The 21,922-nt window shown below is 46.8% G+C and overlaps 1 protein-coding gene across 4 annotated transcripts in view; it reads right to left on the bottom strand.

Annotated features, from left to right (window-relative positions):
* The window catches only part of NTRK3 (neurotrophic receptor tyrosine kinase 3), a 449,707-nt gene that overhangs the window by 332,319 nt on the left and 95,466 nt on the right, over positions 1 to 21,922 (bottom strand). For all 4 annotated transcript variants that reach the window (XM_066634740.1, XM_066634739.1, XM_066634741.1 and 1 more), the window contains exons 2-3: positions 21,637 to 21,711; positions 15,198 to 15,269 (exon numbers count right to left, since the gene is read on the bottom strand). In XM_066634740.1, coding sequence (XP_066490837.1) covers positions 15,198 to 15,269; positions 21,637 to 21,711 — 147 coding nt within the window. The remainder of the gene's footprint in view (positions 1 to 15,197; positions 15,270 to 21,636; positions 21,712 to 21,922) is intronic.

Here is a 21,922-nt window from a genome sequence, read left to right as displayed (position 1 = left end):
GTATATAAATACCTGTTGTTGTTGTTAATACACTCCTCACACCCGTAATTTAGCAATGTCTTAATAGCCCTCTGGTTGATGGCAAAAATTGGTGTGCTTGAGATCTTCAGCGTCGCAGTCCTCAAGCAACTCTTAGAGCAGTGATTTTCAACTAGTGTGCCATAGCACATAGGTGTGTTGTGAAAGGTCCACAGGTTTGCTGCGGGAGTTTTGAGCACAGCTATTGAAAATTGCTGAAAAACTCTTCCAGGTTCTGCAGCTCTGTTTCTAGGGCAATTGCCTGTAGTAACGAATTGTCTGTCTCTCTTCCTCCATTAGCTCTTGTGGAGGAAGAGGGGCAGACAATTTGTTACTAGATAATTGCCCTAGAAACAGAGCCACAGAATCAGGACAAGTCCCCTAGAAGCCAGAAGTGACTTCACAAGAGGCAAAGACCATAGAGAAGACCATAGAGGTCAGTGTGCCATGAGTAGAAAACTACTGAAAATTGCTGTCTTGGAGACATGTTACCATCTCCATGAAGAAGTAACTAATCTTCAGTTTGGACAAAAGTTTCCTGGTGTCCCCTGCCTCCCAGTTAGTGGCCACCACCCTCCTCCATCAGAGGGTCCCCCCCTTTCAAAAATTATCAGAATCAACATGCTAAATTAGTAATGAGAATTCATTTTCTTGAGATAAAAGAGGAGGGTATTTTGACCTTGAAAGATCTAGGATGCTTTTGCAAGCCTACAGAGATTAATCAAGTTCCTCTCCTTGCAGACTATCTCATACTTTCATATGTACGAGAGCAGAGCAATGGCACCTTAAAATTATGCTTAAAAAGACACTATCTCTACAAACAGTAATTAATGGTAATGCACAAAGATTAGTATGTGACAACCAAAGACCATGGCCTACACATGGAGCAATAAGGTGGGATTCTTAGGTGGTAGACTAGATTATACCACTTCCAATTGCAGATGTGGGATCACATGTTGGCACGTTTAAACGTGCAAGGTAAAAACTAGCAGCACAGGAAGCAGGCTTGGCTGGAATCTTTCTCCCTGATAGAGTTGTGAGTTTAAAAAAAAAAAAAATATTTTTAATGCAGGGAATTTTTTACATCGGCAAGCATTTAAAAAAAAAGTATCTTCCACCCGCAATCTGAAATGGTACAGTCCATTCAACCACCGCAGGGTTCTACCATCTTATTCTGCTGCATTTTAAGACCAAGTCCAAGAAACCAATCATTTTGTGTGAGTTATCTTAAGAATCACCCTGGTGAATGATCTGAGAACACCCGACGGTCTAGAACAGGGGTGTCCAAAGTTTTTGACAGGAGGGCCACATCATCTCTCTGACACTGTGTCAGGGGGCCGGGGGGGGGAAAGAATGAATTTGCATTTAAAATTTGAATAAGTTTACATAAGTTTACATAAATGAATATATTAAAGATGAACTTATATGAATGAATGAAGGTCTTGAAATAGCTCAAGGCCTATAAAAGGCTGTGCACAAAGCAAGACTAGCCTTTCCTTTGCTGCCATTACTGTGTCACAGATTTGAAACAGCAAGCAGTGGAGGGAGCCCTCATCCCACAGCTCATGCAAGAGGTCAAACAGTCGCCCTCACGCTTAGAGCAGTTGCATCGGGCCTGTGGGGGCTCCAACAAATCTCCGGAGGGCCAGAGGCTCATTGGAGACTGGGGGCTCCCTGAGGGCCGCATTGAGAGGCCTCGAGGGCCACAAGTGGCCCCAGGGCCTGGGTTTGGGCACCCCTGGTCTAGATAGGGAAGCTCCAAGTAAGGGCATATATGAGCACTGTGAACTCCACATACGAGCAGGAGATATCTATACCAAATAAATATTTAACAACATGCACAGTCAATTCCCCTGCAGTTGCAAGTATCTTTACAATTAGTTTTCCAAAGCTGCACCTTCTACTAGCGCAGTCACATTAACCACTACAAATGTTTCCATGTCTCCAAACGGCTGGATTTTTTTATTTCCCCCTGCAGATTCATGTGTGTGAGTGTTTAATTTTACATCCTGAACCTTGTCCTTGCCAGTTGTGTATCTTCATGCACCAGCACATCAGAGAAATGAGCTTCTCTAGTCTAGCATCACATCTCCCCCACCATCACCACACTATCGCTGATTTATCCTGTTCACAGACCACGCTGGAATGACAATGCAGGACACAGTTTCATCCCTGCAGTGACAGAGGCTCTAAAGTGGAATTGGCGCTGATGATGGGTTTCATAAGTATCCCCACCTGGTCTCTGCTTCACGGCATAATTCTCTGGTTTGGTTTTTAACATATAATATAAATAAAAGGTGTGCTTTTATAAATAGAAGGGGGAGGGGGGAAAACACTACGATTTCATAATAAAAATTTTATACTTCTAATAAAATACAGTCGCGTGGAAGTTATGGCATATTAAATTCTTGCCGAGTCCTGCACGAGGTGCGAATTAATGTCCCATCAGTCAACACCTTGTCATCTCTTATTGCTTCAACAACATATTTTTTGCATGTTGCTCTTTCCAAAGCTGCAACTGCTTTCTTTCCAAACCGACCTCCTCAAACATGATATTGCTAACAAGGAGGGGGGCACGTATCTAAAGCTGAGACAACTGGTCTCTAATTGTCCTATTTCTCAATTATCCCCTAACTCAGTGGTTCCCAGACTGTGTACTGCGACCTCTTCTCTCCACTTGGCAAACTCATAGGTGTGCCACAGGATATCCCCAGAGGCCTCTTCCTAGTTCTTCTGGGTACTGACATCTTGAATCACGCAAAATCTTGCAAGATCCAACATGGCAGTGCCCAGGAGAGCCGAGAAAAAGAGACTCTGCTCTGCCAGATCCAGAGCCCCATGTCAGACCTTGTGGCCGGACACAATGTATCCTTCCTCTGTATCGGCTAAAAAGCCTCCATAGGGTTGAGTGGTCCATTTGCGGGGCTAGTTTCCTTACCCAGGGGAAGGGGACAAATGTCCCCTTCCACCGAGGAGCCTCCGTAGGCCGTCTGGCATGCTCAGGATACCGCGGCAGTCATTTCTGCCACTGTGGGAGCCCGGTGTGCCGGGCAGCTCAGGATTGGGCTGCCTGGTTGGCAACCTTCAGTCTCGAAAGAGTCTGGTATAAGCCTACAGCACCCGGTATTCTCAGGCGGTCTCCCATCCAAGTACTAACCAGGCCTGACCCTGCTTAGCTTCCGAGATCATGGTATAAGCCTACAGCACCCGGTATTCCCAGGCGGTCTCCCATCCAAGTACTAACCAGGCCTGACCCTGCTTAGCTTCCGAGATCATGGTATAAGCCTACAGCGCCCGGTATTCTCAGGCGGTCTCCCATCCAAGTACTAACCAGGCCTGACCCTGCTTAGCTTCCAAGATCAGATCAGATCAGGCACATGCAGGGTTGTTGCAAAGATTTGCAGTGAGCAACATTTTGAAACCTCTAAAACAGGGATTGACAGACTTCAGATCTTCAAGTTCTACCTGTGCAAAGAAAACAAAACCAAAAAACAAGGCATAACAAAAAAAGGCAGGGAACCCCAAAACCTGGTGCAAAGACAATAGCTCAGGAGGCAAAGTCAATGACCCACTCACCCCACAAGCAATCCACTGGGATGACTTGCAGAGGCAAATGCAGATCGATCTCTGACCTACTTCACATCTAGGATTCTAAGGCAAAACTCTAAAACTGACCAGCAGAGCTGGCCTTCACCAGTGGGACCGGTACGTGTGCTGTTGCAAACACGCCATAAGGCAAGTTGCAGGAGCACAGAAATCCCTGGCACCAGTCAAAGGCCTGCTCCTGGAAGAGACAGTATGGTCTCTGCAGGCTGACGACAAGGCAGGAAGAGCACGGAACGGAGCCCTGAGCACCTTGGGGGACATGAAATGTGAAAAATAAATATCACCACACATGGCCCCAGATGAGTAACCACTTCACGATCTGTGCTGGTCAGGTTCTCGAGTTATAACAACGCTGCAGAGAAAGCACCAGCGTCATCGCAAAGACTTCGTCATGGAGAGCTGTTCCGCTCCATAGATTGTGGTCAGATGCTCCCATGCATCACAGGTTCCCTTCTTGCAGTGAGTCAACACAGTAGTGTTCTCTCCAGTGCTAGAAGTGGAGAAAATTGAACTGACGCCCACTGCACTACTTCAGTGCAAGTTTTTTTTTGGGGGGGGAAGAAAAAGCAGGCATACCTAGAAAGCTAAATTCTACAAGACCCCCTCAAGGCAGAACAGACTTGAGGAGCTGCATGAATTATGTAAATATTTTCAATTGTTATGTAGTAGAGACAAATGACCTTTTAGCATTTTCAGAGGCAGTGAGAGCAGGCTGGAGCTAACATCTCTGTACAGGTTGAGAGGTCCAACACAAGCTGTGATAGACGGAAAGAGTGTCAAGGCCAAACAACACACGAAAGACAGTGTGGTGCAGTGGTTAGAGTGCTGAACCAGGACTAGGGTGAGCTGGGTTTAAATCCTCTCTCAGCAGTGAAGTTCTGAGCCGATCGCTCTCAGCCTAACTTATCTCACAGGGTTGTTTGCGAGGAGCAAACAGCAAGGCGAACAGGGTCTGAAACTGCCCCACATTCGGAGAATTGCTCCAGGATTGAGTGGGTCTAAATCAACCCAAACTACATGTTGGTTCTTTGAGGAAGGGGAGACATTTCACATTTCTGGGCAATCCCCATCTTTAGTGCTCAATACTTAGCAGTAGGGAAGATGCTGGATAGCAGGTAGATTCACAGTTTGAAATGCTCTCTATACATGGCGGAGGGGTTAGCATAATGACAGGAATTTAGGTTCCCTGTAAGAATTCAGAGTATTCATAAATCTCCTAAAGAGAGACCCTTTAAAAAAAAATACATCTCATAGACACGACAAAAAAGCAGATAGAGAAAGCAATTATGAATGTTTCAAATGGAATCCTGACGGCGTGAGCTCTCTTTAAGTGTATGCCTCACTATTTAATTACAAGACCTTAATTTGTTCTCTTGAGCACACCGTAAATAAGGTGCATATAAGATTATGCCCAGCCATGTACAGTCACACATCTAATGACTGGCTGGCCAAGCACACACAATTCCGGGAAGGTGTTTAGAAGCCAACAGGATCTGTGACTGGTTGCAGAGCCAGCAGTGAGCACCTGAGGTCCAAAAACCTTGCTCAAAAGAGATTAGGGATGGTGCTAGACTCCCAAAATGGGACCCCAAAATGTACATTTGCTGGGCTTCACTCACATGGAGTTAATGCTCTGCTATTCCCACTATCCTGCCCTCCCTTCTAATACCTCTATCTTCCACAAGAAGAAAAAAGGCTGTACTTTGGAGGAGTGGTGGGTATAACAGACAGAGGTGGCATCTGAGATAGGTTTTATCAGGCACTGGCTGAATGTCCATGCCCATCAGAGCACCCTCCTCTCTCAGCAGACCTCTTGAAGTCAGTATTGGCAACATGGCAGTACCCAACACAACCGCCAGTGGTTGGCAGGAGGCACAATGAAATGCCCCATGCAGGCCAGTTGAACAGAGAACCAATAAGGTGTTAGTATGAGTCAGTTCTCACTTCCACGTATCAGATCTAATACAGTACAGTATCTTATTCAGTTGTGCCACTGGTGTTTGGCTGGTTACGGATATGTTGGGTGACCTGTACTGCTATGTATAAAAATAAAGTTAATGTGGGTTACACCAAACCTAGCGATTCCACTGCATTTAGGTTGTGTGTATGATATTGTAATTTATTCTGTATGTTCTGGTTTGGGAGGAGGTCCATCATGGGGGTGACATAATTAGCTCTTGCACCAGGTGACTCAAACCTTAGTGACACCTCTGGTTGAAGGGCGTCACCTGACCCACTCTGGCCATGTGGTGCAAGGAACTTTACTTGGCTAGTCTCCCTGCAGTTTTCCTCTTTTAGCCAGAGCTACAGAATACCGCACAGTATGGATCCCTTTCAAGGCCTCCTGCGGGGTTGAGTCCTGGCACTTCCCATTGATCAGGAAAGGGGAGGCGGGAAATGGCACATCAACACATCGGGCTTAAAACTAATTCAACCGATTTGAATTTCAGCCCTTCCCTTTGGAAACTGTAGGAAAAGTAATGTCATTTCTCACGGTCCACCTGAATGCTAATTCCCAGGATTCTTTGAGGCACAGATGAAAGATACAGGCACAAATGCTGCAATGCGAGGCAGTCCTCAGTGGTGCAATGTCCTCTCTGCAATCCTTCAAGCTCCCTGATCCCAGTTTTCAGTGGCAACACCATGCAAATCATGGCTCAGATGTACATCAAGCTGCATCTCACGGAGCTGTCCGTGTGCTGCCGGTTGGGACAGATTCCTTTGATCTCACCAGCTACTGTACTCCACTTCTGCTGCTCAAAACTCCAGAGTGATATTTCCGCTAAGCCTTTTATCCTCAGTTCCTATGCGCGGCACCTACGGAAATGTCACGGACCTTGGCAAGCTGAGTTTTCTGCAAGGCAGCTGCTGGCTGAAAATGGGAGGGGGGGGCCTCCCAGTGCCAGCACATCCTCACTCCTGGTATTTCACAGACGATCCCCAGGGTGCTTCCAGATGTCCACCAACCCTCTGCCTGGGAGACGACAAAAGCTAGACTGAGATGGAGGGATCGGGGAGGAGGGTGGCGAAGACAAGAGAGAAGTCTCCAAATAAGGAAGAACTGAAAGCTTAAAAATGATGAATTACGGTATTCTGGGGTCTCCTAGGAGACAACCATCATTTTCATGCCTTATGCAGAGGGGTTGGAGACAGGGAGGGGATGGGTGAACAGACTTTCACAGAGAACCAAAATTACTCATCCCTTCAAGCGGAGGAATCTGCCTCTGCTACTCAGAAGAAGCAAATAGCCTCCTTGTGATAAGAACATATAAGAACATAAGAACAGCCCCACTGGATCAGGCCATAGGCCCATCTAGTCCAGCTTCCTGTATCTCACAGCGGCCCACCAAATGCCCCAGGGAGCACACCAGATAACAAGAGACCTCATCCTGGTGCCCTCCCTTGCATCTGGTCCAATAATCCAATAGTCCAATCTGATGTGGACAATGTAAACATCACTCCCAGTGGATAGTTCCATTTTAATAATATCAATGATAAACATTGATGTACAGAGTTGTACGCTGTGATAAACACTGATGTATAATGATAAACAGTGATGTGTCACTTGAAGTTGACCTTACAACTATCCTGTAAGGTAGGCAGGTATTAGAGACACTGCAAACGTCTCCCAATCCAGTCTTGAAAACATATTTCAGGGGCTCATTAAATTTTGCCTCCGCAGAGAGACCAACTTCAAAAGCCCACCCTCTTCTTTTCAGCTTGGTTTAAAAACCAAGAACCGCCAGTTCCCTGCTTCTCATTTAATGTAATGAACTCCGTAGAGCCATCATAATAAATAGGGGCCAAGTGGGGGGGTTTCTGAATGGATTCCCCCCCCCCAGGAAATTAGGGGAGGTAGAGAACACTGTGGGGTTCCTGGGGAATCTGGTCCTTCAAACAAAGCATCAGGAGTAGTCAGCAGAGATTTTCTTTGCTAACTTTTTCAAAAGTTTTTTTTAGGGTCAGCATAGCAACCCTAAAATTCGGGAAGGTAGAGGAAGGACCACCCCATGGGGATACTGTGCAGTCTTTTATTTAAAAAAAATGAAAACATCAGGAGCAGCCAGCAGAGATTTTCTCCATTCGCTGCTTCCTATAAATTTTTATCAAAGGGATGCCCCCTGGAAAACCAGGCTAAGCAACTTGGTCTTTTCCCTACCCCACTTTACCCAGTAGGCAACCAATGAAAAGGAACTTTTATTTTGAGTCTTGAATTGGGAAGACAATTGCCCAGTAAGTTTCCCCCATGACTTTTAGCTTACCAAGGGTTAGGATAACCCATTCAGCAGCCAATTCTCAAAGGTCACAGAATCAGGCACAATGCGCATTTCTGCACACAAGTCAGTTTAACCCTCAACCTGCCATAAATCCAGGGGACCATGCAGCACATCATCAATGAGAGGAGGGACTCTGCTTGGTGACCAGGGCTGGCCCAAGACATTCTGATGCCTGAGACAGCAAGCCAAATGCTGCTCCTTTACGCAATGTGGGCCAGCCCCTGCGCCCACCACTCCCTAGTGTTCTAGCTCAGCTCTCCCTTCCCCTCCCCTTCACATTTCCTCTTCCTCTCTGCCTCCCCTTCTTTTCCAATCCAGGAAGTGGAAGTAGGGGGAAAGGAAAGTAGGTGGACAAAGATGAGCGCCCCCCCAATCCGATGCCTGAGGCAACCATTTCAGTTGTCCTCATGGGTGGGCCAGCCTCATCAGTGACCAAGCACATGCCTTCCATGCAGAAGTTCCAATCACTGCTATCTCCAGGCAGGGCTGGGAAAGACCCCCCCCCCGCCTGAAACACTGAACAAGTCCTGAATAAGACGCTGTTCATCATAGGCAATGATAGTCTGACTCGGTATTCAGTCACCTCTTAAGTCTTAACGGCAGGCAGACCACCAAACCAATGTGGAATTGGAAAAGGGGGGGGGGGAGGAAAATTAGCACAGCAGTACCTCCTTTTCTCCCAGGGCACCCACATCTTGACAAATAGCTTGCCTGCAATTTCCACTCACTTAGAAGAAAGCACTCGCTCGGAGCGCAAAATCACCAAAATTGTATTTAAGAGGGAAAAGAAACATTCGGCAGAGCCCACAGCTCAGGTTACCAGATCCTGACAAGCTGGCTGCTTCTTCGTGGTGGATAAGAACTACAGATATTTATTTGAGGGGCAGCTCCGTGCCCTGAACAATTCCTCTCCGTGCACTTTCTCTCTGCCGAGCTTTTACAAAGGTGCCATTCTTAAGTAAGCATGTTGGTTCACTGTCACTTAAAACGCAGGTCTGACTTCCACAATACAGATCCGCAGCTCTGGAGTTAACAAGGGCCAGCAATTCGTCCCTTTCTTGCATGCTTTGCCTTCATAATGGGGCCGCTACCTTCAAGCGGTACCTCTTGCACACGCTCAGCGCCACTCAAACCTGCAAACCATTTTCAAAATGCACTAGAACAAGGACAGCAAGCTCACCGCTTGAGTGGGGACAGTGACCCACTGTCTAGTGGCCCACTTATGGAAAAGAAGCAAAGTTCTCAGCAGATTAAAACCAAGTCTTTAATTATTTTGGTTTTAGCCCAGTGCTTCCCAAACTTTTTAGCACCAGGACCCACTTTTTAAAACAACATTCTATTAGGACCCACCTAGCTTTATGAGACTAAAAAAAGTTTCACTTCCCAGTCACTCAAGTCTCTATTTTTATTTCAACTAAGGTGGGATGTGGGGGGGGGGGGGGAGCTCCATAAATGTTTCTGGTGTGTTTGTTGAGCTCCATGCTCATAAGATCAGGACAATTAAGGTGGCCTGGCATTCCCATTCATCTGACCTTTGATAAGAGCTGAGACACATTTGCCTGCTTGTGAGCAAACACGCATGTATGGTGTGACTCAGTTTAGCTTTCCATCGGGCTCAATTAATTTCCCTTGTCAGTTATCAGCTTGTCAGTTCCGCGGCCCACCAATAATCGGGTCGCAACCCACTGGTGGGTCCCGACCCACAGTTTGGGAACCACTGTATTTAGACAATTAAAAGCAACTGGATTTGCAAAATGCAACAAAATATTTCCACTGGTTTTGGGTGATGCACATATCTCGCAGGTATAGCTGGGATGAACATTCTCTTTGGAGATATATGGTATCCATTCACTTAAACAAAAGCAGAAAGAGCCAGAAAGAAAAAAAGAACACAGCAGAATCCCCAGCTACCTCATTCCACGGCAGCCACCACTTAATTAAGGATGCACAACCACCCCAGTAACTTGAGGGAGTGGCCACTGGAAACACAATGCTCAAAGACATGTATGGAGTGTCCAGCCAACATATTCACTTCTCTTGCCTGCCTCTCACATCAGAGGTGACCAAACTCGAGTAGCCTACATGCCAAATACATTTGGCCCCCAGACCCATAGTTGTGATGGTCCAGAAAAGTAGAAGCAGCCCGCAAGATTCACTCCTGCTGTCTCAGGACAGGCTTGCCCATTCAGATCTCCACAGAGGATTCTAAATCTTACTCAGTTTGGAATTTGTGAGAAGGAAACCTCACCACACACTGCACATTCATCAGCCTAGGAGAAAAGAGGAAATGGAGTGGTGGTGCAGGAGAGCTGAAAAGAGAATAATCAGTGTTATTGGAGCAGTTGTGAAGAAGGGGAGAAGCCCCAGGGGAATCTGGGGAAAACAGCAATTAATTCCAAGGGGTGTATTGGGGGGGAAAGGCACAATTAATTCAACAGCAGTAATCAATGAAGGAGGGCGATGAAGAGAAGGAGTAATGAATTTAGAGTGTGTTTTCTGAGCATGAAGAGAGAAGGACAAATGATTCTCAAAGATACGGGGTGCAAGATTAGAAGCAAGCAATTACTGGGAGATGGCCGCTGTGCCCTTTAAGCACTTTCCCCCCCTCTTAATTAGGCCCAGAAGGGGTTGAGTAACGAGGACATATGTGCACATGTAGCTCAGAAGAAAAACACATGGAAAAACAAAAAGACATGGAATGTCAGGTTCATTGCCTTCCATAGCTTGATCTTGGGTATGTTTCCTTGCAAATCTCTTTGATTCACATCAGAGTATTATTAGGTTATTGTGAAAAAGTCATGACAAGTCATGTTGTCATCATCCCCTCGATGTGCACAAAGGGAAGGGATGCACAGATTCCACTTTCCATCCCATCTGAACTTGGGAATTCGTGTTTGTTCTCAGTGTGCTACTGTACATGTATTCATTTTATACATTTCTATCTCACTTTTCTTCCAGCACAGAGTTCAAGGTGATATACATGGAGATTCCCAGGCAGCACACTGACCAGACTTAGACTTGACATAGCTTCAGCAAGGTGGGTGGATCATATGTTTTTAGAGCGTGCCCTGGTTCACAAACCATGACCTGAAACTATGGTTTGATCATGGATTACTTGAATATTTAAAGTTGGGGGAACAAGTTGTTATGGCTAGATCAGGGGTGCCCAAACCCCAGCCCTGGGGCCACTTGCGGCCCTTGAGGACTCTCAATGCGGCCCTCAGGGAGCCCCCAGTCTCCAATGAGCCTCTGGCCCTCCGGAGATTTGTTGGAGCCCCCACTGGCCCGACGCAGCTGCTCTTAGCGTGAGGGCAACTGTTTGACCTCTTGCGTGAGCTGTGGGATGAGGGCTCCTGCCATTGCTTGCAGTTTCATGTCTGTGATGCAGCAGAGGCAGCAAAGGAAAGGCCAGCCTTGCTTTGTGCAAGGCCTTTTATAGGCCTTGAGCTATTTCAAGACCTTTATTCATTCATATAAGCTCATCTTTAATATATTCATTTATGTAAACTTATGTAAATTTATTCAAATTTTAAATGTAAATTAATTCTTTTTTTCCCCGGCCCCCGACACAGTGTCAGAGATAAGATGTGGCCCTCCTGCCAAAAACTTTGGACACCCCTGGGCTAGATAAAAAGGTCCTCTGCACATGCTTAGAGGTGCCTAGTCCCCTTTTCCTATTCTTGAATTTAACTTCTAGGTTTCTTCTCTGCAAATGGGGAGGGGGGAATCTGGCTCAGGTGTCATGCATTAAAGCAAGCATCAGTGTTTCCTTTCTCTCCTTCCCCCCTTTTGTGTGATGCTGTTCATGGGCGGTATCAAGTAGGTGGTGCAGGGGATAGAACAGGTGGGGCTCAGAGCAGCCATTGCCTGAGTCACTATGCCACTGAATACCAAGTGTGGAGAGCTATGAGCCTTCATGTTCTGCCTGAGGGTTACCTGGAGACCCCTGACTAGCCATGGAAGCAAGAGCTGGATTTTGGGATGACCTGGCAGGGTTCTTCTTAGAGTACGAGAGGCATTGCATGTGACCCATCTGCAAGACTGAGACCAAACCAAAGATGAGAGGGAGAGATGAGTGGCCCAAAAGCATGCATGGAAGCAGTGGTGGACCTACATTTTGGGGGCCCTTAAGCTTGAATTGTTATGGGAGCCACATTGCAACGAGCAATGAGGTCTGGGTAACCACTGTTATCTTCTTCCATGGGCTTGTTACATGACAGATCACCTCAATTTTTTTAAAAAAATTTAACTACTGCCATGTCAGATTTTGATTAAAATTGCTTTACTGGATTATTGTACATGTGTGAATAAAATTTCATGTGTGAATAAAAATTTCCTATGCCTTATAGTTTCCTAGTTCCAGCCAGCTCACTGTGACACTCCACCTTTACAACATCTGTGTTATTGAGGCTGCAATTCTATCCCCACTTTCCTGGGAGTAAGCCCCACTGAACATAATAGAACATAAGAACATAAGAAGAGCCCCACTGGATCAGGCCATGGGCCCATCTAGTCCCGCTTCCTGTATCCCACAGCGGCCCACCAAATGCCCCAGGGAGCACACCAGATAACAAGAGACCTGCAAGGCCTCCTAGGAATTGTAGTTAAGAACATAAAAACAGTCCCACTAGATCAGGCCAGAGGCCCATCTAGTCCAGCTTCCTGTATCTCACAGCGGCCCACCAAATGCCCCAGGGAGCACACCAGATAACAAGAGACCTGCATCCTGGTGCCCTCACTTGCATCTGACATAGCCCATTTCTAAAATCAGGAGGTTGCACATACACATCATGGCTTGTAACCCATAATGGATTTTTCCACCAGAAACTTGTCCAATCCCCTTTTAAAGGCATCTAGGCCAGACGCCATCACCACATCCTGCGGCAAGGAGTTCCACAGACCAACCACACGCTGTGTCTGTCTTAACTCTCCCAACACTCAATTTTAGTGGATGTCCCCTGATGTTATGTGAGAGTGTAAAGAGCATCTCTCTGTCCACTCTGTCCATCCCCTGCATAATTTTGTATGTCTCAATCATGTCCCCCCTCAGGCATCTCTTTTCTAGGCTGAAGAGGCCCAAACGCAATAGCCTTTCCTCGTAAGGAAGGTGCCCCAGCCCAGTAATCATCTTAGTCGCTCTCTTTTGCACCTTTTCCATTTCCACTATGTCTTTTTTGAGATGCGGCGACCAGACTTGCATCTGAGTAGACATGCCTAGGCTTGTGTCCTGACTATCAGACTTTGAGACTGTTGAAATATATTTAACAAAAAATTAATCAATTTGAGTCATACAACTATTACACGATATTATTATTAATATTTTTGGTTTCTTTTCTTTTAATTTTTTATTGAACTCTTCTCATAGAGTAGTCCCAAAATTTTTAAGCAGAGACACAGGAGATAGCAGACTGTGAGACAGTATGATTAGGCAACTAGGGTAGAGAAGGCTTCCACGCACTGAAGTTTATCAACCAAAACTTTGGTTGAAGGCTTCTAGTCCTCTGTAATTCTTCTGCAGTTAAACCTGTCAATTTGCACCCCCAAGTGGTGAAAAAGTGGCACAACTCTAGTTCTAAGTTGCTGAATTTGTTCACTACCTGCAGTTTGCGGTTCAGCCATGCAGAGGTATATCATAACAAAAATAAACATTAAAAGAATACATTTCACAGACATTTTTAACTCTGCCAACTAGACATTCTCAGTAACACTGCAGAAAACTATAGGTTAGAACAGTGGTTCTCAAACTTTTAGAACCAGGACCCACTTTTCAGAATGAAAATCTGTCAGGACCCACTGGAAGTGATGTCATGACCGGAAGTGACATCATCAAGCAGGAACATTTTTCACAATCCTCAGCTGTAATCTTACCCACACTTACCCAGGAGTAAGTCCCATTTACTATCATTGTTAAAAGTGTATACATAGTAGCCTGTTAAAAGTACAGGTCTGTAACATTTCCCCAAATGCAGTCATGCAACATGGTAGCATCAAGTCTAATATATTAAAAATAAAATATTGAAATTACTGGAGACCCACTTGAAATTGGCTCACAATCCATCTAGTGGGTCCCGATCCATGGTTTGAGAAACACTGGGCTAGAAGTTCTATGAAACAACTGCTATATAAACTGAACTTTAAAGGGAACATAGTTCTTTTCCCCCCCCATGAACATTCGTGATGGTGCCCCCCCCACTAAGAAGCTTCCAATTTTCAACAAATTTGCACTGCTCTCTGCAAATAAACAAGCTCCTTGCTTGTTTATTTATACACTCTCAGTAGCACGTAGCCTATTTACATGCTCTTGGTAGCCCCCCCATGACATCATTCCATAGCCAAATTTAATTGGCTACACAGCATTGCAACATCATCGCATTCACTGTGTGATGGGTTGGAATCAGCCAATGTTATCAGTCTAGGAAAAAGCAGAAACAGCAGCTGGGGGAAAACAGGGTTACTACAACAAGTGAAATGTTCTCACTATCAATCTGTTTTCCAGGAAAAAATTCCTTTGTTGGTGTGTATGTTGATGTCTTCCAGGAAAAATTTCCTGTGTGCTTGCCATGTGTGAGTGCGAGCAAAAATGGACCCTGAAGCCATTTGAGAACAACAGTCATTCCACCCAATAAATGCCTTCATCAATTCTCACTTCCTAGGGCTACAGAAGCCAGTGCATGACTCTGACACACAAGCACAGCCATCGCTCATCACATCCTGCCTTGCCAAGCTGCCTCCCAGCCTGGCTATATCCTGTCAATAACCTCCAGCAAGAAGCACCCCTATCATACTCCGGCCCCATCTTGCATGCTTGTTTAACGAGTCAGTAATTAAGAGCACAAGCTGTCAGCCATGTGCCTGCAGTATTGGGGTGAGGGGGAAGGGAGCCGGCTTTGCAGCTTGCATTCGTTAAGCGTTAATGAGTGGAAGCGTTTCAGGCTGTGTGGCGAGGCTGTGCTGCGGCTCTCTCCCCCCCCCCCCGACCCACACGCTGAAAGGGAAACTTCCACTAGCCACCTAAGGGCTGTTAATGAGGAATCGCTCATTAGCACTGCAATCAAAGTCGCCTTGGTTATTAAGACACCTGAATCTTCCAGCTGCCCAGCGGGAAAGCACTGTTCGATGCTCTCGCTCGCCACCCGTCCCCGGCCCCTTTGATTTCCTCTGTTCCTCTTTAATTTCACTTTCCACCATGCTGCCTGCCTTTCTCCTGGCTTCCTCGCTTGCCCCCATCCTGCTCCTAAAGGAGAATAACCTTTCCAAAATAGCACCAGCAGGACACAGGGGAGCAAACCTACTCACATGTAGCGCAGGTGAGGGTTCTTATCAAACGCTCGCGGCTGGATGCTCCGGAGCCCTGAGTTCTTGATTGTCCTGCAAAGAGATTGGAAAAGACAGTGATGGAAAAAAGGTCAGTGACAGCTGGACATCCTGTGCCCCCTTGTTCTAAATTCAAGGAAATGGCCGGAAGACAATGGCACCAAGACACAACAAGCCCAGCCAGGAAGCTCCAGAAATAATCCAGAACAGGTAAATGTGGACTGCTTTAAGTTCTCTCTGTAGGATACCCAGGCCTGACTCATGTCAGGGGAGAAATCTCATTGCCATGACCTTATGGCTCAATTTCAAAGCCACATGGAGTATGGAAGCCACATGGACAGCCAGGATGGTGTAGTTGTTTGAGAGACCTAGGATGGTGTTTGAGAGCCAGGATGGTGTGGACTTAGACCTAGAAGAGCCCTGCATAAAGCTTCCTGGGTGGACACGGGCCAGTCACTATCTTTGAGACCACACAGGGTTGTAGTGAGGACAAATCGAAGGGAGGAATTACGTACACCACCCTGAGCTCCTTGGAGGAAGAACAGTATAAACATTTGTAAATAAACCACACAAGTATCATGGACAGATCAGATCAGGTTGCCAAAATGAGCTTTCCTTCTCTATTTTTTTTACAGTCATATGGACATCAACAGTTCATTGCAGACCATTTGGGGGCCACCACTGCTCTCTGCTCATTCACTGCTGGGCTCCAGGCCAGGAGTAATTTTTTCTCAATATCCAAGGGCTGTCAATCAGTGGATCACTTTGGGCTCCTACGCACCTGCCTATCCAGGTACTAACAGGAGCAGCCGTAATACCTTGCAACTAAGACTTAGTTCTCAAACAGCAGATGAGAGGGTAATCCTGGATCTGGTCTGCACCACTTCAGGGCACAAGTGAAGCCTCACAAGACTGAACATTCTTCCATCCCAAAAATATTATCTGCACAACGAAAAGGAGTGTGGAGAGAAGACTTAGCCGACACTCTTCTCCCTGATATTTGCTTGTCTACGCTCAGTGGTTTTTCTTTATTTGGTATGGAAGAGCACCCACTCATGGGATTGGCGGCTCACACCCTGAAGCGATAAAGCTGAGGATCATCTCGCCTGCTGCTTGTGAGAAGACAAAGCCCCACAGCCAGCAGTGCCAAGTTCACTGTGTTAATGAAGCAGGGGTGGGGAAAGAGCAGCAGGAGCACAGAGGTTGCAGCAGAGCTAATAAACTTCCCAGGAAAAAAATACCAGGGAGATACCTTCTCCATTCTCTTATTGTGCTCTGATTTTATTATGCGTTGGAAAATGGTGTCACAAAAGAGATAAGTGCGTGAGCCACAGAGCCAGAAGTCCCTCGTTAAACAGGTGATCTTGATTGCATCTCAACCCTAGTCCATCTAGCAGGGGCAGATCCAAGGGGGCGTCCATAGGTGAGTGCCCCCCTCCAAATTATTGCGTCAGCAGGGATGGGTGCCTGCCAAGATGGGGAGTAGCCCAAGCATGCCAGGTGCCCAGATCTACACACCTAAAAGAGATGGCTCCAGAAGGCAGTCAGAACGGGAACCCAGGTCTACCCAGCAGGTAGATCTGGGCTCCAAGGCCAGGTGGGAGCCCAGGCCCACTTGCCATCAAAACTCAGCCACAAAGTTCAATTGGGAGCCCCGATCTATCCACCTGGAAGAGACGGCACAAGAGAGCAGAGTTGGAATGGGAGCCCAGGTCTACCCAGCAGGTAAACCTGGGCTCTAGTCCAGGTGGGAGCCCAGGTCTACCTGCCCAGCAATCCTTGGACATAGAGGCCAAAGTTCAACAGGGAGCCCAAATCTATTCGCCTGATTGACCTGGACTCTGGAGTTAAGGTAGTGCTCATGGCTCCCCCCCCCTCCAAACACAAACACTGGGTCCACATCACCATCTACTGCAGTACAATAGGCCCTCGGTATCCATAGGGTATCCGTTCCCGAGCCCTCCACAGATACTGAATTCCGTGGATAATTAAATCCGTGGGAGGGCCCACGAAAGTGCACACAACCTCCTCGCACCACAGAACTCCTCCCGGACACTTCAGAGAGACACTTCTAGTTGCTTCTGGCGGGTACTTGAGGCCCTCCAGACACAGGCTCAACACCTGCATTGACTGAAATCTGTGGATGCCGCACTGCGGAGAAGGTATTGACATAGACTAGCAGGGACCCTCCAGAGTTTTTCCCAGCTCTGCCTAAAGATGCTAGGACTTCAACCTGTGATCTTCCTCATGTAGAGCATGCTGTACTATATAGCTGCAGACCCATCCCAGGTCAACCACCATTCTCCTGGCCTCAGTGCCCCCCTCTCCTTTCCTGCAATATGGACATTATATGTCACACACAACAGTTGCAGGGATTATTGAGATAAAACGATGTGCTTTGAACACCCTCAAGCATTACATGACTATTAAGTAATAATAAGCGAAAAGAAGAACGAGAGATAATGTTTTATGGCTTCTTGCGCTCCAGAAATGAGTAATGGGTTGTGTATGTACCGCAGCGAGATTATTGATGAGATTTGCCACAATGAACACATCACACTGCTGTTGACAGAACTGCATTGGCTTGCGTTCTTGGGCACAATCCAAAGTGCCGGTGTTGACCTATGAAGTCTTCAGTGGTTCGGGACCAGGATAGTGAAAGGGCTGCCTGTCCACTGAGACCTTTATCAGAGGTCAGACAGGTAGAAACAGGTGGCGACCCTTTGTGTGGTGGTGTTCTGAGATATATCTGGGTCGCACATTGATTTCCTGCAGATGCCAGGTTTAAAAAATTTATTTATTTTTAATATGCCCCTATCTGAACTTATTTTTAACTCTTGCTGGTTTTATTTTTCATGGTTTAATTGTTTTATGGTTTTATATGTTGACATGAGTTGACATGAACAATACTTCTGGAAAGGCAAGGCGGAAATGTAGAAAATTAAATAAGCTTCTCTCACTCATAAGGTCATGATGCCTGCGTTGGCTCAGTCATGTCGTGAGAATGGATGATGGCCGGATCCCAAAGGATCTCCTCTATGGAGAACTCGGGCAAGGAAAGCGCCCTACAGGTAGACAACAGCTGCGATACAAGGACATCTGCAAGAGGGATCTGAAGGCCTTAGGAATGGACCTCAACAGGTGGGAAACCCTGGCCTCTGAGCAGCCCGCTTGGAGGCAGGCTGTGCAGCATGGCCTTTCCCAGTTTGAAGAGACACTTGGCCAACACTGAGGCTAAGAGGCAAAGAAGGAAGGCCCATAGCCAGGGAGACAGACCAGGGACAGACTGCACTTGCTCCCGGTGTGGAAGGGATTGTCACTCCCAGATTGGCCTTTTCAGCCACACTAGACGCTGTTCCAGAACCACCATTCAGAGCACGATACCAGAGTCTTTCGAGACTGAAGGTTGCCAACTCAACTCAACTCAACTCATAAGGGTGCCAACCCTCCAGGTCTGGCATAGACACTGAGGAAGAGGCCATAAAACTGAGAGATGAAGGAGCTGGGCAAGCACACGGCCAGCCTTATGGTTAAGGTCAGAATCTGGCTGTTGCCCAAGCAGTACCCATCCTGGACTAGGGACAAGGCCAGGGGAACCCAGGCAGAAAGAGCACTGGTGGAACTTTGGAATGGTCTACCTTGCAGGCAGCAGCAGAGTGGAATTTAAGAGGTTCCAGGTTCCCAGTTATTTGTTTTATTATGATGATTTTACATATTGCATTGATCTCATCTCCCTTTGCAAGCCTTTTTGAGAGAGCCTGGTCCTGGTGGGTGAGACAGGAGTTCTAATTACAAATAAATACTTGCTCCTGACATACGCACACTCACAGCAGAGTTCTTCTCTTTCAGCCAAGATTGGCCTCCAAAGCAGCTAACGTTTCAGAGCAGGGTTTCTCAAACTGTGGGTTTCAACGCAATGTCCAGTGGGTCCTGGGTTGGGCCCTCGCACTTACCATTGCATCCGGTTGGCTCCAAACTGGAGCCCTCTGGACGCAATTAAAAGTCATACTGGGCCCCTGCAGACCTCAGAAGACCTCCATGGGTCTCCAGAAGGAGCCGGAAAGTCATTTCTGGTTTTCTGGGTTCAAGAAAATGACTTCTGGTTGTTTCCAGAGGCCTGCGGTGGCCTTCTGAGTCCCAGGGAGGCCTTGTGCCGGACAAGAAGGTGGATCGCAGCTCTCTCCACTGCAGAACAGATAGGTCGCAGTGGAGGGGGGTGTGTGTTTGAGAGTGCTTGTTTTAGAGCAGGGGTGCCCAAACCCTGACCCTGGAGCCACTTGCGGCCCTCAAGGACTCCCAATCCAGCCCTCAGGGAGCCTCCAGTCTCCAATGAGAACTCTGGCCCTCCAGAGACTTGCTGGAGCCTGTGCTGGCCTAATGAAACTGCTCTCAGCATGACGGCCAACTGTTCGACCTCTCACATGAGCTGTGGGATGAGGGCTCCCTCCACTGCTTGCTGATTCACATCTGTGATGCAGCAGTGGCAGCAAAGGAAAGGCCGGCCTTGCTTTGTGCAAGGTCTTTTATAGGCCTTGAGCTATTGCAAGATCTTCATTCATTCATATAAGTTCCATCTCTAATATATTGATTTATGTAAATTTATTCAAATTTATAATAAAAATTAATTCTTTTTTTTCCTCCGGCCCCCAACACAGTGTCAGAGAGATGATGTGGCCTTCCTGCCAAAAAGTTTGGACACCCCTGTTTTAGAGTGCCTGAAATAGATCCTTTTCCGCTCATCCTCTGCAGAAGCTAAATCAGCACCACTCTTCTTGATTTATGCAAGAAGAAAACCTTGATTTAAAAAAAAAAAAAAAACAAGCTCCACGCAAAACACTATATCTGAACAAGCAGGTTACGATGCTTACACAGAGAATTCTTTAAGAGGACATTTGCTTACTGGGGTCACGTTTTAGGGAAGCTCAGCAGCTTGCCCTGTTTACTGCTGGCCTGCGATCTGATGACAGAACCACTGCGGTTTTATTTTGTTTATGCAAAAAGCCATAGTGAATTTCATCTTAAAGATTTTGGCACATTTTGATGTAAGCTCCTCAGGGCAGAGACTGAGCTTTCCCCCCCCCCCCCTGTACCACTCTGTACCAGAGCTGGTGGTTTGGAGGAAAAGCAGGAAGCAAGCAAGCAGTCACACAGGTATGAAAGGAACCTGAAGGACTGTATCCCCTTAGGCTCATCCCCTGACATCAGTGGTGAGCTGGTGGCAAACCCAGAGCCGAAGACCCACTTCTTTTTGGCTTTGGCAATGTTTCATAGGGTTGCTTTCCTTTTTCCCCTCATTGCCTGGTATTATGTGGGTGTCATGCAGGCTTTTGGTAGTCTTTTGTTATTCTTTACATGATGGATATTGTTTTACTCTTGTTTTTAACCGACTGTAAGCTACTTGGAGGCTCTGCTAAGCCAATAGTCACAATACCACCCTCTGGCAGGGATGGCACTCAAGTGTTGTAGAGCACATGCCATCGGCTCCCTCTGCTGGCAAGCTGCCATAGTGGCAGAGAGGGTCAGGTAGCCGGGTTCTACTGCAGAAAGTCCTGGTTCTAGACCTTGCAAAGTACTAATAGCACTATAAAAAAATCATAATAATCAAAGGATTTTGCCATTGCAGCAATGAAGCTTTAGATGAAGTCCTTGATTGAGTCATCCTAACCCCACAGAGAGGTGGGACTTGCAAACATCCCTCTTGCCATTGGCTGAGCTGCTGTGATATTAGAGAGAGGCAGAACACACTAGGGAAGGCATACAAGGGCCTAGGAAGCAGTTCTCAAACTTTTTCTACTGATGGCTTGCTTGACTTAATGGGCCATTGGCTGTGGCTCCCCATTAGCGCTACAATCCTGTGCACTGTATAGGTCGGTGGGATTTTTGCAAGGATTTCACAGCTCCCCTGGCTGGTTTCACAGCTCCCTGGGGAGGCATGGCTCAAAATTTGGGAATCACACTAGGGAAGGAGCAGATAATAGATTGAAAGGGCAGCAGGCCAAAGCAAGCAGAGAGATCTAGGAAAAGATCAGATTAGGGAGTCATTTATAGAAGACTGAAAGGACAGAAAACTATTAGGAAGGGAAAACAAACCATTGCGTATGATTAGAAATTGTAGAGATGAGGGGGGCTGATTTGCACAGTGGCCAAGATCCTAAATGTGCTGCCCAAGCTTTCAAGACAGGGGGGCTGTAGGGTTGCCAACTTCTCAACCAGCCTCTGTAGCTTTGCCTTTAACAGAAACTTGATCTGCAGGTATCAGTAGGTGACTTTACTCATCTCCAAGTCGCAGACAGTTTTCCCTGCTGAATTCCGCAGGTCGAACTGTTAAAGTACCAAGCAGACCACAGCAGGTTGTTTTCTGGTCAGCTGACACCACTAGCTGGGATGTCAAGTCTTTCCAATTGGTTGCACAAATACTCACAGTCTCTGGAGTCCCGTATACAGCTCCATGTCGACAGCGTTGAGCGTCTGCAAATTCTTCCAAAATTCTATGTGTCTGTGGAGAGCGGAAAGAAATGGGCGGATTAGCGCAACGAGACCGTTCTGACCGACCTGGCTGCAAGAGGCCTGCCGTTTGTTCAAGAGAGCAAACAATGATAGAAGGGGATGCATCTACCTCCTTTTGCATCCGACTTTCGACTTCACCTGACGTGACCCTGCAGCGGCTTCACAATGGGCCTATTTTACACAGTAAGCATTTGCCAAGC

This window comes from Tiliqua scincoides, chromosome 8, assembly GCF_035046505.1.
Source record: "Tiliqua scincoides isolate rTilSci1 chromosome 8, rTilSci1.hap2, whole genome shotgun sequence".
NCBI classification, from domain to species: Eukaryota; Metazoa; Chordata; class Lepidosauria; order Squamata; family Scincidae; genus Tiliqua; species Tiliqua scincoides.
This window is presented reverse-complemented; position numbering and strand designations above follow the sequence as displayed.